At 46.7% G+C, this 15078-nt stretch overlaps 1 protein-coding gene across 1 annotated transcript; it reads left to right on the top strand.

The window, feature by feature from the left end:
- The first annotated feature begins 1764 nt into the window (after window positions 1-1764).
- Window positions 1765-10116, top strand: LOC146683668 (uncharacterized). The gene is made up of 3 exons (XM_085445567.1): window positions 1765-2664; window positions 2785-3906; window positions 10021-10116. The coding sequence occupies exons 1-3, from the start codon at window positions 1765-1767 to the stop codon at window positions 10114-10116; spliced, it is 2118 nt and encodes a 705-aa protein (XP_085301693.1).
- The last annotated feature ends 4962 nt before the right edge of the window (window positions 10117-15078 follow it).

The raw sequence follows: 15078 nt of genomic DNA, 5'->3' as shown, positions 1-15078 counted from the left end.
TGCCCGGTGGGCCGCTGGCGATTTTTTGTTTTTATGGGCCGATGGATTTTTTTTTTTAGGAAGGGTATATATAATGAAAGGTGCTGGATTGGCCAATTGGTCATGATCGACTCTGGGCTGGACCAATTACAGCCGAGGAGGCCGAATGCACCCGCCCCCTTGTTTAGCAATCACGTGATTTTCGCGCATCGCATGCCGGGAAATCGTGGCAAAACAATCCAAGTACCGCATCAAATGCAAGCATTTGCAGCACCGCAAAACGTTCATTCTCCGGTTCCAATACCTTCTTGTTTTTTCTTTGCCGCACAAAAAAGGAATGTACAAAACAAAAGGAGAACAATGCCGGTCCGTACAAAGACAGACTCGACGAAAAGACAAAGAAAAGATACGAGGAAAAAAATCAAAGGAGTGAAAGGGTCAGACCCTTACGAGCACACAGAGGGACAAAAGACGTCAGTGTGCTGCCCAACTTTCACCACGCTCAGATTTATAATTATACGGTTCTTGGAGTGAGTGCATACACTCATGAAGTTTAGTAACTTCAGGTCACTGCAACAAGCCCAGGTACAGTTTACCCACGGATGGGTGCAGGACCTTGAAACGCACCGTGTAGAACGAAAGACCATCGTACGAACAAAGGTAAGTTTACCAGTCTCGCAAATCGTCGTCATGAATACACATTCGTTAACCGTTTAGTAATATAACCTTTGAGCTCAACGGTAATTAATTAGTAGTGGAAATAATTTCTGGTTCATTACAGAAATGTAGCAGTGACAATAATACTGTATGCTGTAATCGCACTGGACAATTAGTGATACAAAACAACTGTTTTATCCTGTGAATAAAAGTATGTGTTTTTGTCAATGTACCATGGTAATAACAGAAGCGAAACGCAATATTGTGTCAGGACAATTTACTATTTATGCACAATAAATAAAGGAGCATAGCGCGACAATTTCTGTTAAGCGCCAGACTTGCTTGTAACCTATATCACCAATTATGTTAAGAAAAATGACGCATTAACGACTAAAAACTCTGACCTTTGTGGGAATGCTTGGAGCAGACTAACATGTGAGCTGGAGAGTTCTGAGAAGTTATATTTGGTATATCCAGACCATCCGTTGGCTCTTACTTCGGAAACATGGCTTAAAACATTTCTCTTCAACGACATAATCCGATTAAAAATGTCATGGTCCTGGGCCATGTTGGCCCAGCGTTCTTAGTTTCCTTGTATGTTTGTATTTTATTCCATGCTTCCCCTGCCCATTATGTCTAAGTTCTCCCCGTGCTCTCTCTTCCCCCTGTGTGCCCTCTATGTATTTATGAGCCCTCGTCCCCTTTCGTGTTTATTCCATGTCTCCCCTGCCTGTTACGTTGGTGTTCTACTCGTGCTCTCTCTCCTCCTGTACTTCCTGTTTCACCTCTCCCGTCAGTGTTCAGTTCACCCCGCCCTGTCTCGTTATGATTATCAGTGTCACCTGTGTTCCCCGTGTGTTCCCACTTCCCTCGTTAACCCTCTGTGTATTTCTGTCTGCGTCTCCCTCTGTTCAGTGTGACGTCGTCCCTCATGTTGTGTGGATCTCCCTGTGTCTCTCTGCGTATGTTAGTTTACTTTTCCCAGTTTAGTTTTGTATTTCCTATGTTCTGCCATTCCAGCATTAAAGCTGTGATTTTGAGTTCATCCCCGTGTCTGTGAGTTTTGCGTTTGGGTCCTCCTCCTGCCTGCCACACAGCCGCGCCTTGACAGTACGACGTCACCACAACATGGACCCAGCAGACTTACCCGGGGAGAGCGATCTGATACGTGTCCAACACCTAGTCGAGTGGATAACCCACACTTCCAATACAAGGGCAAAGATTGTGGGGATAAATGCTATCGAAGCAATCCTCAAAGGAAATTCTCATCTCCGCCAGGTCAGAGGATGTTTGGACTTATTGGCCAATTTGAATGAAGCCCGGGAGGCGGCGCGAACTCGGGAAATATCAGACTTGGCCCAGCAGCAACAGACAACAGCCACCCTGGAGCAGCCGCGTCAGTTTCACCGGCCGGATGAGGTTTTGCCCGGCCCTTTGGAGCTATCTGCGGGGAAGAAGCGTCGATCACGCCGCGGGCGCGCCACCCCACAGCCGGACGTTCGGACTTTTACATCGCCGACTGTGGTGAATAAGGACTCTTTTTCTGTGTCGAACCGTGGGACTATTCGTTCAGGGGTTGTGTTTTGTGCTACGGACGGTAATGTGAACAGTTTATCAGCTGCCCAGCCTCCTGACGCTCTCTTAGCTGCCCAGCTACAAGCTGCGTCTCCTGTGTCCCCGCTAGCACAGCCATTAACTCCACCACACGCTCCATTTTCACCTCTACCATCGCTTCAGTCATCAGTTCGGTCTGCCACGCAGTCGCCCTTAGTTCCGTCATCCACACTACCACCTGTTTCTCTTCCACCACAACCGTCGCTTCACCCAGCCACTCAGGCTGCTACTCAGTCAGTCATTCAACCCATAGCCCTGCCGTTAATATGCTCTGTAGCTGAGCCACTAGCCGCACGACCCGCAGCCACTTCAGCCACTCCTCCACCCGTCACACCTCCACTACAACCATCACTGCAGTCTCTAGCGCAGTCACCTGCAGCTCTACTTTCCCCAGTGCAGTCTCCAGTGTCCCCAGTGCAGTCTCCAGTGTCCCCAGTGCAGTCTCCAGTGTCCCCAGTGCAGTCTCCAGTGTCCCCAGTGCAGCCTCCAGTGTCCCCAGTGCAGCCTCCTGCAGCCCTGCTGTCCCCAGTGCAGCCTCCTGCAGCCCTGCTGTCCCCAGTGCAGCCTCCTTTAGCACAGTCACCCACTCAACCACCAGCACCACAACCGTCACTACCTCTAGTTCATTCCCCTATGAAGTCATTAACTCCACCACCTACTCCACTCTCACCACCACCGTTACTACAGACATCAGTTCAGTCCCCTGTGCAGTCATTTACTTCTCCACCGTTAGCAGCTCAGGTCCCCGTGTGTCCAGCAGCTCAGGTCCCCGTGTGTCCAGCAGCTCAGGTCCCCGTGTGTCCAGCAGCTCAGCTCGCACCTGAACCTTTGGCCCAGTTCCCCGTGGCAGTGCAGTTTTCTAGCCAGCTTAACATTGAGCCCGGGGTCCCAATCCTCTCTGGCTCTACATCGGCTCCTGCTGGAAGCTCGGATGAGCTCATCCAGGACTCCGCGGCTCCCACGCCGCCATCTACCTCGTCCGCTGGGGGTTCCAGTGAGCCCGGCCAGCACCTCCCTGTCTCCGCTGGAGGGTCCGAGGGGCCCGTTCAGCCTCCCGTCTCCGCTGGAGGGTCCGAGGGGCCCGTTCAGCCTCCTGTCTCCGCTGGAGGGTCCGAGGGGCCCGTTCAGCCTCCCGTCTCCGCTGGAGGGTCCGAGGGGCCCGTTCAGCCTCCCGTCTCCGCTGGAGGGTCCGAGGGGCCCGTTCAGCCTCCCGTCTCCGCTGGAGGGTCCGAGGGGCCCGTTCAGCCTCCTGTCTCCGCTGGAGGGTCCGAGGGGCCCGTTCAGCCTCACGCCGCATCAGCTGGAGGGCCCGAGGAGCCTGTCCAGCCGCCATCTGCGACCGCCTCGTCATCGCCTGGCCCGGCTACATCCGCCTGTGCTGCAGCTCCGCCTGGCCCGGCCTCAGCCTCTGCAGCTCCGCCTGGCCCGGCCTCAGCCTCTGCAGCTCCGCCTGGCCCGGCCTCCGAGTCTTCGTCCTCGCCTGGTCCGGCCTCCGAGTCTTCGTCCTCGCCTGGTCCGGCCTCCGAGTCTTCGTCTGCCGCAGCCTCCTCAGAGCCTTCGTCTGCCGCAGCCTCCTCAGAGCCTTCGTCTGCCGCAGCAGCCTCAGCCTGTGCTTCGCCTGGTCCCGCCTTGACTGGTCCCGTCTCGACTGGTCCTGTGCCCACCGGGCCTCGGCCAGTACGCCTGACACTGGAGAGCCGCCGCCGCTGCCTTCCGCGCGGCCGGCCCCCTGAACTGCACCGTCATCGCCTGAGTGGCCGCCGTCGCCTTCCGCACGGCCGGCCCCCGGACCGCCTTCGCCTGAGTGGCCGCCGTCGCCTTCCGCACGGCCGGCCCCCTGAACTGCGCCGTCATCGCCTGAGTGGCCGCCGTCGCCTTCCGCACGGCCGGCCCCCGGACCGCCTTCGCCTGAGTGGCCACCGTCGCCTTCCGCACGGTCGGCCCCCGGACCAGCGCTGTCATCGTCGCCGCCGCCTCCCGCGCGGTCGGCCTCCTGAACTGCTCCGTCGTCTCCTTCACCGCCGCCGTTGCCTTGCGCACGGCCGGCCTCCTGAACTGTTTCCACGTCGCCGCCGTTGCCTTGCGCACGGCCGGCCTCCTGAACTGTTTCCACGTCTCCGCCGTTGCCTTGCGCACGGCCGGCCTCCTGAACTGTTTCCACGTCTCCGCCGTTGCCTTGCGCACGGCCGGCCTCCTGAACTGCTCTGTGTTTGAGTTATTTTCTTGGGCTCCGGTGTTTGCTGTGCTCTTCTTTTGTTTTCTGTTCCGAGCCCTCCGTCCTGGGCCCCCGCCGCCCGCCCTGGGTTGTTTTCTGTTTGGTTTTGTTTTTCTGTGTTTGGGCTGTCTGGAGCCAGCCCTTGAGGGGGGGGTACTGTCATGGTCCTGGGCCATGTTGGCCCAGCGTTCTTAGTTTCCTTGTATGTTTGTATTTTATTCCATGCTTCCCCTGCCCATTATGTCTAAGTTCTCCCCGTGCTCTCTCTTCCCCCTGTGTGCCCTCTATGTATTTATGAGCCCTCGTCCCCTTTCGTGTTTATTCCATGTCTCCCCTGCCTGTTACGTTGGTGTTCTACTCGTGCTCTCTCTCCTCCTGTACTTCCTGTTTCACCTCTCCCGTCAGTGTTCAGTTCACCCCGCCCTGTCTCGTTATGATTATCAGTGTCACCTGTGTTCCCCGTGTGTTCCCACTTCCCTCGTTAACCCTCTGTGTATTTCTGTCTGCGTCTCCCTCTGTTCAGTGTGACGTCGTCCCTCATGTTGTGTGGATCTCCCTGTGTCTCTCTGCGTATGTTAGTTTACTTTTCCCAGTTTAGTTTTGTATTTCCTATGTTCTGCCATTCCAGCATTAAAGCTGTGATTTTGAGTTCATCCCCGTGTCTGTGAGTTTTGCGTTTGGGTCCTCCTCCTGCCTGCCACACAGCCGCGCCTTGACAAAAAAAAACCGATCAGCTTCCCGTGGCTGTCATGCGACCGGCGGTTGCAGTTAATAATACAACAGCTTTTTGCCATTTTTTGTGTTTCTTTTTATCGCTGTGTAACTGAGTTCAATTGAAAGCCTGCATGCGCTAGTACCTCTTGCCACAAGTTCCCAGAATCCTTTGCGGTTTTACCCCTGAATGACGTCACATTTTCAATCTTTATCCTGGTGGGCCGGTCTCTAGTCAAAATGCCCGGGCCGATTTTTTGTCCCAGTCCAGCCTTGGAGGTGTCGTTTGGTCTTGCTTCCCGTGAGCTAGTCAGGGAGCACAGCTGTTTATTGATATTTGCAGACGAACGCTGCGCTAGCTAACTGCGCGGCAACCGCACAGCAACAACAACACACAGGGCGCCCTCTGACCCCGGAAGGACACACCGTCGCAGCGAGAGGGCGTCACCCGTCACTATGGCAACATAAACAAAACATAACTGTACAAACAGAACCCCGAACAGCCCTGACCCGCTACATAGCCCCCACCTAAGGGGTCAGTCATCCCCGACGACCCCATTACCCCACACAAAGTCCTGCAAATGTCCAGGTGCCTTCTTTTGGCGCACCGGCCGGTCACGACCCGCGGGGGAAAAGTCACTCGGGTCAGAACCATCATCCCACTTCTGACACCAATGTGGCGAGCTTAGACAAGGAGGAGACGGAGGTGTCGTTTGGTCTTGCTTCCCATGAGCTAGCCAGGGAGCACAGCCGTTTATTGACATCTGCAGAAGAACACTGCCGCTAGCTAACTGCTCAGCGCGGCAACAGCACAGCAACAACAACAACAACACACAGGGCGCCCTCTGACCCCGGAAGGACACACCGTCGCAGCGAGAGGGCGTCACCCGTCACTATGGCAACATAAACAAAACATAACTGTACAAACAGAACCCCGAACAGCCCTGACCCGCTACAATATGCTGCTGAGAATATAGCCCAGAAGAAGCGTATAGTATAGTTTTTATTATGGAAAGAGCCATTTCTCTGTAATAAACTCTCTTTTCCAAAGATGAGTGATTCCTCAATCAGATACAGGGCTCGCAAAATCGCTAGCCCAACGTCCCGGGGCTAGCGATTTTTCCAGTCGGGCTACCAAAATCTATCTCTGGCCTGCCCGTTGGGCTATTGTAGGAAGGAAAAATATATGTCAATGCTTTTGCATTCTTTCGGAAATGTAGCTGGGTAATTATGTCATTGGCATCGATGAGCCACTGTCAATATGTGACATATTGAAATCGCGTTTGAATTTGCGCTTGTTTTTTGCTTTTACTTTGCAATCGCGCGAACTGTGTATAGAGAGCGACAGTACTGATTGGTGAGCGATGATAATTTGCGCACCAATTCCTCTGACATCGTCTTATCAATCGTTAGCTTACTATGCAAACATGATAAGTGAAATCTCCTGCAGCAAGCTTAAACATGTGAGAGGTTGATCGCGCAGAGAATCGCTGACCGTTATGTGTGTGTGTGTGTGTGTGTGTGTGTGTATAAAAGCAGCAGGATATATATTTTAGTTCTGCTGAGCCAAACAAGACAGGTCAGGGTGAAGAAGTGACAGCCAAAGAAAAGCTTACCACAAAATGGAAAAGTTATGACAAATCAGACTATAAGGCAAAAAGAAAGTGCAGCTTTATGGTTTCATGGACAAAATCATTTCTGTGGCTGCAATATGACAAGCTATATAACCGGGGCTACACATAAGTGGTCCGCAGGTGTGCATTCGCTGTCATAATAAAAAAAAAAAAACACGCACAAGATATGAAGTTGCAATGGTTAACGTAACCCCCTGGGTGCACTCTGCATGCTAATTGTTAGCAGAGCTAGTGAAATCTCTGAAAACATCTGAGCACTTTTGCAAACATGTTCTATGTTGACAACCTGACCAGACATACGGTGCGACATTCGCGGCTAAAACACTGTTAAAAGTGTAGTTGGTGACAGAAAAACGGGGTATTTTAAAACTACACCACCACCATTGCTGCCTGTGATTTGATCTGCATTCTGGGATACCTGGCTGCCCCAAGTCTACACAAGCAATCGATTATCTAGGATCGACCTGTTTTGACTTACTTTGCACGGCAACCAATCAAATGTTAGAGAAGCTGCATGGGCAGCGTTAACCCCGCCCCCTGAGTTTGATGGGTGAGGCTGACAGATAAAATTATTTCAAGATGAGAGCCAGGCGCCAGGACTGCCAAAATGAAATAAATAAATATATCATTAAATAATCAATTAAATGTGTCAATAATTAATTAAATGTGTCAATAATTAAAATGTGAAATACATGTGTCAATAATTAATTAATTACATGTGTCATAACTATTTATTTAATTAATTAATTCCCATTTTAATTATTGCCACATTTAATTAATTATTTAATGGTGTATTTAATTAATTCATTATGGCAGTCCTGGCGCTCCATACAAGTGTGGCAGCGTGTGTGGAGTTTTGGAGCGAGTGCGGCTGAAGAGGAGTGCCTGTGTGCGGAGGAGCTGTGGCGGTGATTGTGTGGAAGAGGAAGCCTGTGTGTGGATTCCCCCCCCTTCTCTCCCTGGAGCCCTGGACCCCCCTCCCAACTCACTGTACATATATATAGCATTAAGGTGATCCCTGTTGTGAATAAATCTCCTTTTGTTCTCTGCGAAAGAACTGTCTGCGCGTGAGTCCGTTCAATAGCCATGACAATCCCCGTGCTGGGCAAACAGGTTTTGCAGCTGTTTGAGATAAGATTTTCAAGTTATTCAAAAAATGAAAATCTAAATTTTTGTTTCAGGCGAGAACTCCATTCAAATGCATGTATCAGTGAGAAACGCGCTGTCGTTGCCTGTTACCCACCAGCTGACCGCATTTTTATGTTTATTTTTTTTTTTGTAACGTATAAACAATGAAAGGTGGTGGATTAGCCAATTGGTCATGATCAACTCTGGGCTGGACCAATTACAATACACATTAGGGGTTTTAGATACGGGCGACACGGGCGGTTGCCCGGGGCGGCATCGTGGTGGGGGGCGGCATCACGGGCATCGGCAAGGAAAAAAAAAGAAGAAAATACTCGTACTCATGCTGCCCCGACGTCAGCCAGCGCATATTGGGAATGACATAGGCACCGATCGGTTTTCTCTCACCCATTTCCTGGGAGTAAGGGTGCCCTTCGTTTGCGAGGTGCGCCTGCTGCTTGTGGCGCAGAGAGGAGAGGGCGGGGCGGCGGGGGATTCTCTGACCGGCTGGAGCAGCATCTAATAACCAACTCGCAAAATAAAACAAAATAAAAACAAACCAACAAACACGAAAACACCAGACATTATAATACAGACTTATAATTTGCACCAATGTTTTTTCGAAATTCTATACACGAAAAGTGAGCGTGAGAGCCCTCGGTGCACCTGCTCGCTGCTGAAGTCAAAGTAAACTTTATTGTCATCTCCGCTACAGTCCAGTATATAGAGAGACGAGACGACGAGGCTCCAGTTACAGCAGTGCAAGTAAACAAACAATATATATAAGAAGAGTAAGAAAATAAATATACACTTTAGGACTAGGGATAAAGGGATCAATAACAATTTAAAATTTACAGTTTGATGATTTAAAGTCTCACACACAACCCGTTGAAAGGGGAGGGGGGCCGCTGCTTCCAAATAGAGCGCTTGTCATTTATAATGTTGTAAATCCAAGCTCATTATGTATTCATGATTTGAATCCTGGGTTGTGTGAAATCTCAGAAATGCATAATAGACAAAGTGAATCTGTGAACTAAGGTGCAGGTGTGTTAGATCATGTTGTGTTGATCGATCCTTGGGTTGAGGGATGGGTGTTCATACTAGAGTGCAAAATTAAAACCAATGGAAGATGGACAAGAAAAGTTCAGCCATCAGGTCCTCAGTTTAGAAAAAAGAGAAAAGAAGAGGAAGAGAAACGAGCAAAAGACACAGGTAAGCAGATGTGTCATTGGATAATGGCAGGTCATCCTGAAACAATCAGAAACAGAATCAGAATACTTTATTAATCCCTAAGGAAATTATGTGCGTTACAGTTGCTCCAAGAAGAAATGGTAAAAATAGTAACAGTAACAGACTAAACTCCAAACAATACATTATGTTACAGATCTTAATATTAATTAGTCATTGTCAATTGTTGATTTGTCCTGTTCTCATTGTATGACGAATTATGATGGCTGTTTGATAGCCGTTTGAAAACTATGCATACTCTCTCTCTCTTCATATAGGTGTGAGTGTACAACATCTTTATGTTAATGTACAATCCTTAATATGTTTTGTCTGTGTGTGTGTGTGTTGGGGGGGCGCCAGAGGGAGTGTTCGCCCAGGGCGAGGGAGTGTTTGGCGCCCTGGGCAATTCTGCCACTGCCTCCAAGCCACAGTGGCAGAATTCTTCACACCAGTAAAGAGGTGGTCATTTTTGGCTCGCGAACTCGCAAAATGAATGTGAATTCCTCTCCCACTGTCACACCCAATTCACCCGCCATTATTCTGCTCAAAAATTCTTCTTCTGGTTCGAAATGTATGCGACAGATGGCCCGCAATGAATCCTGGGATATAGTAGGACACGAAGGATACATTGGACCCATCCTTAAAATTCAGGGCAAAGTAGGACGCATTTGTCGCCACATTTGAGTACTCTTTGAATTCGGACAGCCTTCGTCGTGTCGCCATGACGTCATTGCCTCAAAATACATACTTCGGAGCATCCTTCCCCTGAATTTGGAGCTTAGATCTTTCACATCAGTACAGGTTTGCTAGTGAAAACTTGCATAGCTTGCTAGATCAACTAATGTGTTTTCTCACTAGGTGTTGGGAACGGAGTTTGTCACGGAAGCGGAGCCACTGTACAAATTTGGAGTTGGAGTTGTCACGATTCACGCCAAGGACACGAGCACTGTGTAGCACCATGAACCCTACACAGTGTTTAATTACATTCTGTAAATTACAATTACATTCTGTAAATGTAATTAAACAGAAATGTTGGTTGATGAAATGTAACGACAGTTTGCTTGTGTTACTAAAGAATGCCTAATTTTGACATTAACAGAGGCCACAGATATTGAAAAGCAGTCACAAAGCATTAAAATAAATGCAGAGAATAAGAATATACTAAATAGTCTGGGTCGATTTTGCCACTTAACAGTGTGTGTTGATTGAAAACGACCCTGCTAACAGCTGCACCTTCCGGGAACATTTTGTTGTTGCTCTTATCTACAGTGTTGGGGAGTAACGGAATACATGTACCGCCGTTACGTATTTAAAATACAAAATATGAGTAACTGTATTCCGTTACAGTTACCGTTTAAAAAGGTGGTATTCAGAATACATTTACTTTGTTGAAATAAATGGATTACACTGCGGTACTTTCCTGTTTTATTTTGTGGCGGGTCAGGACTGTTTGGGTTTTGTTTAACAACTACGTTCCGTTGTTCCAGGCGGCAGCATTACGGTTGCCATGGTTACAGGGCGACGCTCTCTCTCTCTGCGACTGTGTGCTTCCTGGGTGAGAGAGCGCCTTTTCGTTGTTGTTGTTGTTGTTGTGCTAAGCTAACAGGCAGAATGCTACAAGCATAGCTCTAAAGAATGTAGCATCGTGGGCAGTGTAGTCCGTGTTGCAGGGAGAATGGACTGCCAATACACGTTATGGGTCTGTGAGCGCGAGGAGGGAGAAAAAGGGGAATGGAATAAGGTACGAGTTGTCATCGAGGAAAAACGGGAGCTGGAAGCATGTAAATATAATAATAACCACTTCAGCCAAGAAGAGTGCCTGACGAGCCCAGTTGTAAGTAAGCTATTGAGACTCGACTGTACACCGTGTTCGTGTTTTCCTCCGAAAACAATAAGTTCTGTTGGAGCAGCCTTTCAACGCCTCTCTCTGTCTCTCACAAGAAAAGTTGACCCACACAACAAAGTAAAGCTATTTTTCGGCTACGAGCCGACAGGGACCCAGTATTAGTCAGAGGTCCCTTTACTACAGTTCGGAGTCGCGGACCTTCAGTAATAGTAATAAATCACAGCAATTCACGTTGTTGTAAAAAGCATGATAATATAGTAAGTAATCCAAAGTATTCAGAATACGTTACTGTCATTGAGTATCGTAACGGAATACGTTACAGAATACATTTTGGGGCATGTATTCTGTATTCTGTATTGGAATACATTTTAAAAGTAACCTTCCCAACACTGCTTATCTAGTAGCTGCTAAGCTCATTCAGCCAACAACCAACAACAATAAATTTCACTGAGACACTGAAGGTTTTTAAAACTGTGGTGTAATTTTTTTTTTAAGCAACATAAGCCAAGAAGTAGCAACATGCACACAGAGCATCAGTGGTATGAAAGCTAGGCTAACACTAGCTAGCTAGCAAGTTCATTAACCTGGTGTTAAACTGCAAAAAAGCACAAAAAAAGTTTGCATAAAAGTAAACAATTTACTCATTAAATCAAGGATAAGCTTCTTCAGCTGCACACAAGTTTGCTCAGACTATTTCAGAAAGACCCGTACACGGCAAGAACATAAGGAACGATAAGTGGTGGTTAGGAGGAAAGCAAGAAGATGGTATTTTCAAACCATATCAATTAATCCTTCCACTGAACGGGACCTTTTGTCTGTTTCTCTGGAAAGTCATGCGATAATGAGATAAAGCAAAATAAAATACTAATTTCATGTTTTTTTTTATTACAATTATGAGGGCATTTGTATGAGCTAAGATGCAGTCTCTCAATCTAGTTCTTTTTTCTAGAAACAAAAACAAACAAATGAACACTAGGAAAAAATAGAATTATATAAAGTGCTTTTGTAGAGTTTGTAAAGTGCTTTACAAACCTGAATATTACAGCTAACAGGCAAATTTTCCCGTTTGAGTGCAGTCAGCTACCCAAACAATAGACAGCCACTTACTTATGCCATCCAACTACAGCCACTTCTGATTTTTATCTACCCCAAAACCCTTTAAATAACCGGCCACAACTGTTTCTGTCCTGGCCATTTCCTTTTGAAAATCTAGAGCAGTTATGAGAGATCATACTAGCTGGGCGGTTCTCCTCCTAAAGCGGAGGGTAACTAAAAATGTACCAAAATCAGACATAAGAAAAAATTATACAAGCACACTGTGAGTACCTATAGTCAATGTTCCCTTTAAACTGCGCGTGTGCGAAATTGTGCTCTGCTGGCACGGTCTCTGCGCACAGAAAATCTGCGTTGTGCACAAAAAAAAATCTAACCTGAATTGAAATTAAAATTAATACTTTAACAATTCTGTTTTGCAGTGTTAGTCAGTAAGCGACTGGCTGCTCCCGTATGGGATTAGAACGATACCACCTTATCCCATAGTCCAGCCAATAATGCGATTCACATTACACAGCTAATCGACGTTGTTGACAGGCTATGACAGCGTCCTTATGTGCCGACACCGGTGCTTTAGCTAGCAAAGCAGCGTGGCTGATGTGGAGTGAAGCCACGTTAATGACAACGTGTACGACCATTGGAGATGTGAGCAGGACAGACGGAACAATTGACAGAAAAAGTGTGGACTTTATACAATTTTTTAAATTGTGTTGATAGGCCACATAAAACCAGAGTTATGATAAAAATATATGTAATGTTTGGTTTTCTTCTTGAATACTATCGTTGTTTATATTTACTGCGGGAAGAAATGTAAAAAAGGCGTTTTATAAGGAAAATGCTGGAAAGCACTCTCCACCTGTGAGCAAAAACAACACCAAAAAACCCCCAAACTTTCCTATTGGTCGAAAAAAGTACCATGTCGACCAATCAAAAAATGATATGGCAACATGGCATTTAGTTGTTTAGGAAGGGCGGAAGTTTTAGGAGTGACCGCGGTGTTTTGAGATGTTTAGCGCAAATCTTTTGTAGTTAGTGTGTAGTGTAGTCAATAGTTTTGTTGTGTGTGTCAGAACAATGAGGCAACTGCTGAATGTTGCAGGTGTTACAGCAGTGATACATCTCCTGTTGTCAGGCCCGCAGGTATCAGGCTGTTGTTCTCCTTTATCTCATAGTGGACAGAAATTATTTTTTGGGGTGGCACAAATAATTTGTGTGGCATCAAATTTGATGCAGAACAGCTGAGTGCTTTGCGTTGGGCAGAGGGGGGAGGGGCGGTAGTTACACTTGCAGTAGCACAGGAGCTGGAGGGAGAGCGAGAGAAAGAGAGCCAGGGACAACAACGTCACATTAGAAAGGTATAGTAATCATCCACAACTATTTTCAGTTGTGGATGATAAAGGATGCAGAAAGTTTATTCATGCAGGTCCATATGACAGAGAATGTGCATCTTCTTTTTGTTTTCATATTTGAATTTATATTTAATTGTGGCTTGCAGTGTTTTGTGTTGTTTCACTTAAAATTTGTTTAAAAGGAAAAAGCTGAAAATTTAAATAGTTAAAAGTTGAACTGTGAATAGTTGGTTGTCGTATTCTATGATTTATTTATTACATTTTATGTGGAGTGAATAAATAAAAGTATATTTACGGTGGCCCCTAGAGACAAAGCACGTACAAACCCCAAAACACGTAAAAACTCAGAAGCACGTAAAAACTCCAAAACACGTACAAAACACAACAGAAGTGCTCCAGGATGCTAGGTGCAGTGTTGAGCTTTTGTTAACTAGTGGCTACACAAGCCAGCAAGTACCAACAACCAGATTTGGTGTGTGGTAGTAACAGGTAAATGAACATTTTTTTTAATTATTTGAATATATATGAGTGCTTGTGTATAAATACACAAACAATACACATATGCTTTCAATTGTGTAATTTAAGTGATCTAGCCCATATGGAAAAGAAATAGTAAAAACTTATATGTGATTACTCATGAAAGTGGCCACTTTCTCATTACTTTCATACATTGTTTTAGTAAGTATCCAAAACATACAAGTTTCATTATATAATTTTTCAAGGGATCTTATATCTGTTTTCACTCTTATATGCTTTTCATACAAGTTTCACACAAGACAGATAAAAACTTTATAAGATTTATATATATCTTTTCCATATGGGAAGAGCTTGCAAAGAAAAGCGTCTGGACTTCTTTAAGTTGCTTGAAGACGTTTCACCTCTCATCCGAGAAGCTTCTTCAGTTCTAAGGTCAAATGGCGGAGACCCCCTGATGATCCTCTAATCACATGAGCCAAGGTGTGAAAATGGGTGTGGGTCCCAATCAGCCAGGGTTTCAGGTGAGCTCATTGTGAGACCTGGCCTCACCTTATCATCAGGTCAGATGGCCCAGGATGTGAGTGGGCTTTAAGGTGTCTGGGGAGGGAACTCAAAACTGGATTATAGATGGCAGACAGTTGGTGTCGTAAACCACCGCCTCTGTTCAAAGATGGTCGCTCACAGTGGACATAAATGGCTTCTTTCACTCCTCTTTCAAACCATCTGTTCTGTCTGTCCAAAATGTGAACGTTGGCATCCTTGAAAGAGTGTCCTTTATCCTTAAGGTGCAGATGGGACTGCTGAGTCTTGTCCTGTGGAGGTGGCTCTTCTGTGTTGTGCCATGCGCTTGTGAAGTGGCTGTTTGGTATCTCCAATGTAGAGGTCTGAGCATTCCTCGCTGCACTGTACAGCATACACCACATTGTTAAGTCTGTGTTTTGGCGTTTTGTCTTTCGGGTGAACCAGTTTTTGTCTGAGCGTGTCGCTGGGTCTGAAATGCACCGGGATGTCATGCTTGGAGAAAACTCTCCTGAGTTTTTCTGATACACCAGCTATATAGGGGATGACAATGTTGTTGCATCTGTCCTTCTTCCTTTTCTAATTTTATATTATTGTCAATAATAAATTAATTAAAGCAACAAAACAACCTGAAGAGCCAGTTCTCTAAAAAGAGCCGGAAATCCCATCACC

Source organism: Copadichromis virginalis, linkage group LG22 (genome assembly GCF_057382275.1).
Source record: "Copadichromis virginalis isolate Kocher_CV1m ecotype Utaka linkage group LG22, C_Virginalis_male_GT1.1, whole genome shotgun sequence".
NCBI lineage: Eukaryota > Metazoa > Chordata > Actinopteri > Cichliformes > Cichlidae > Copadichromis > Copadichromis virginalis.
Note: the sequence above shows the minus strand (reverse complement) of the source record. Positions and strands in the feature narration are given on the sequence as shown.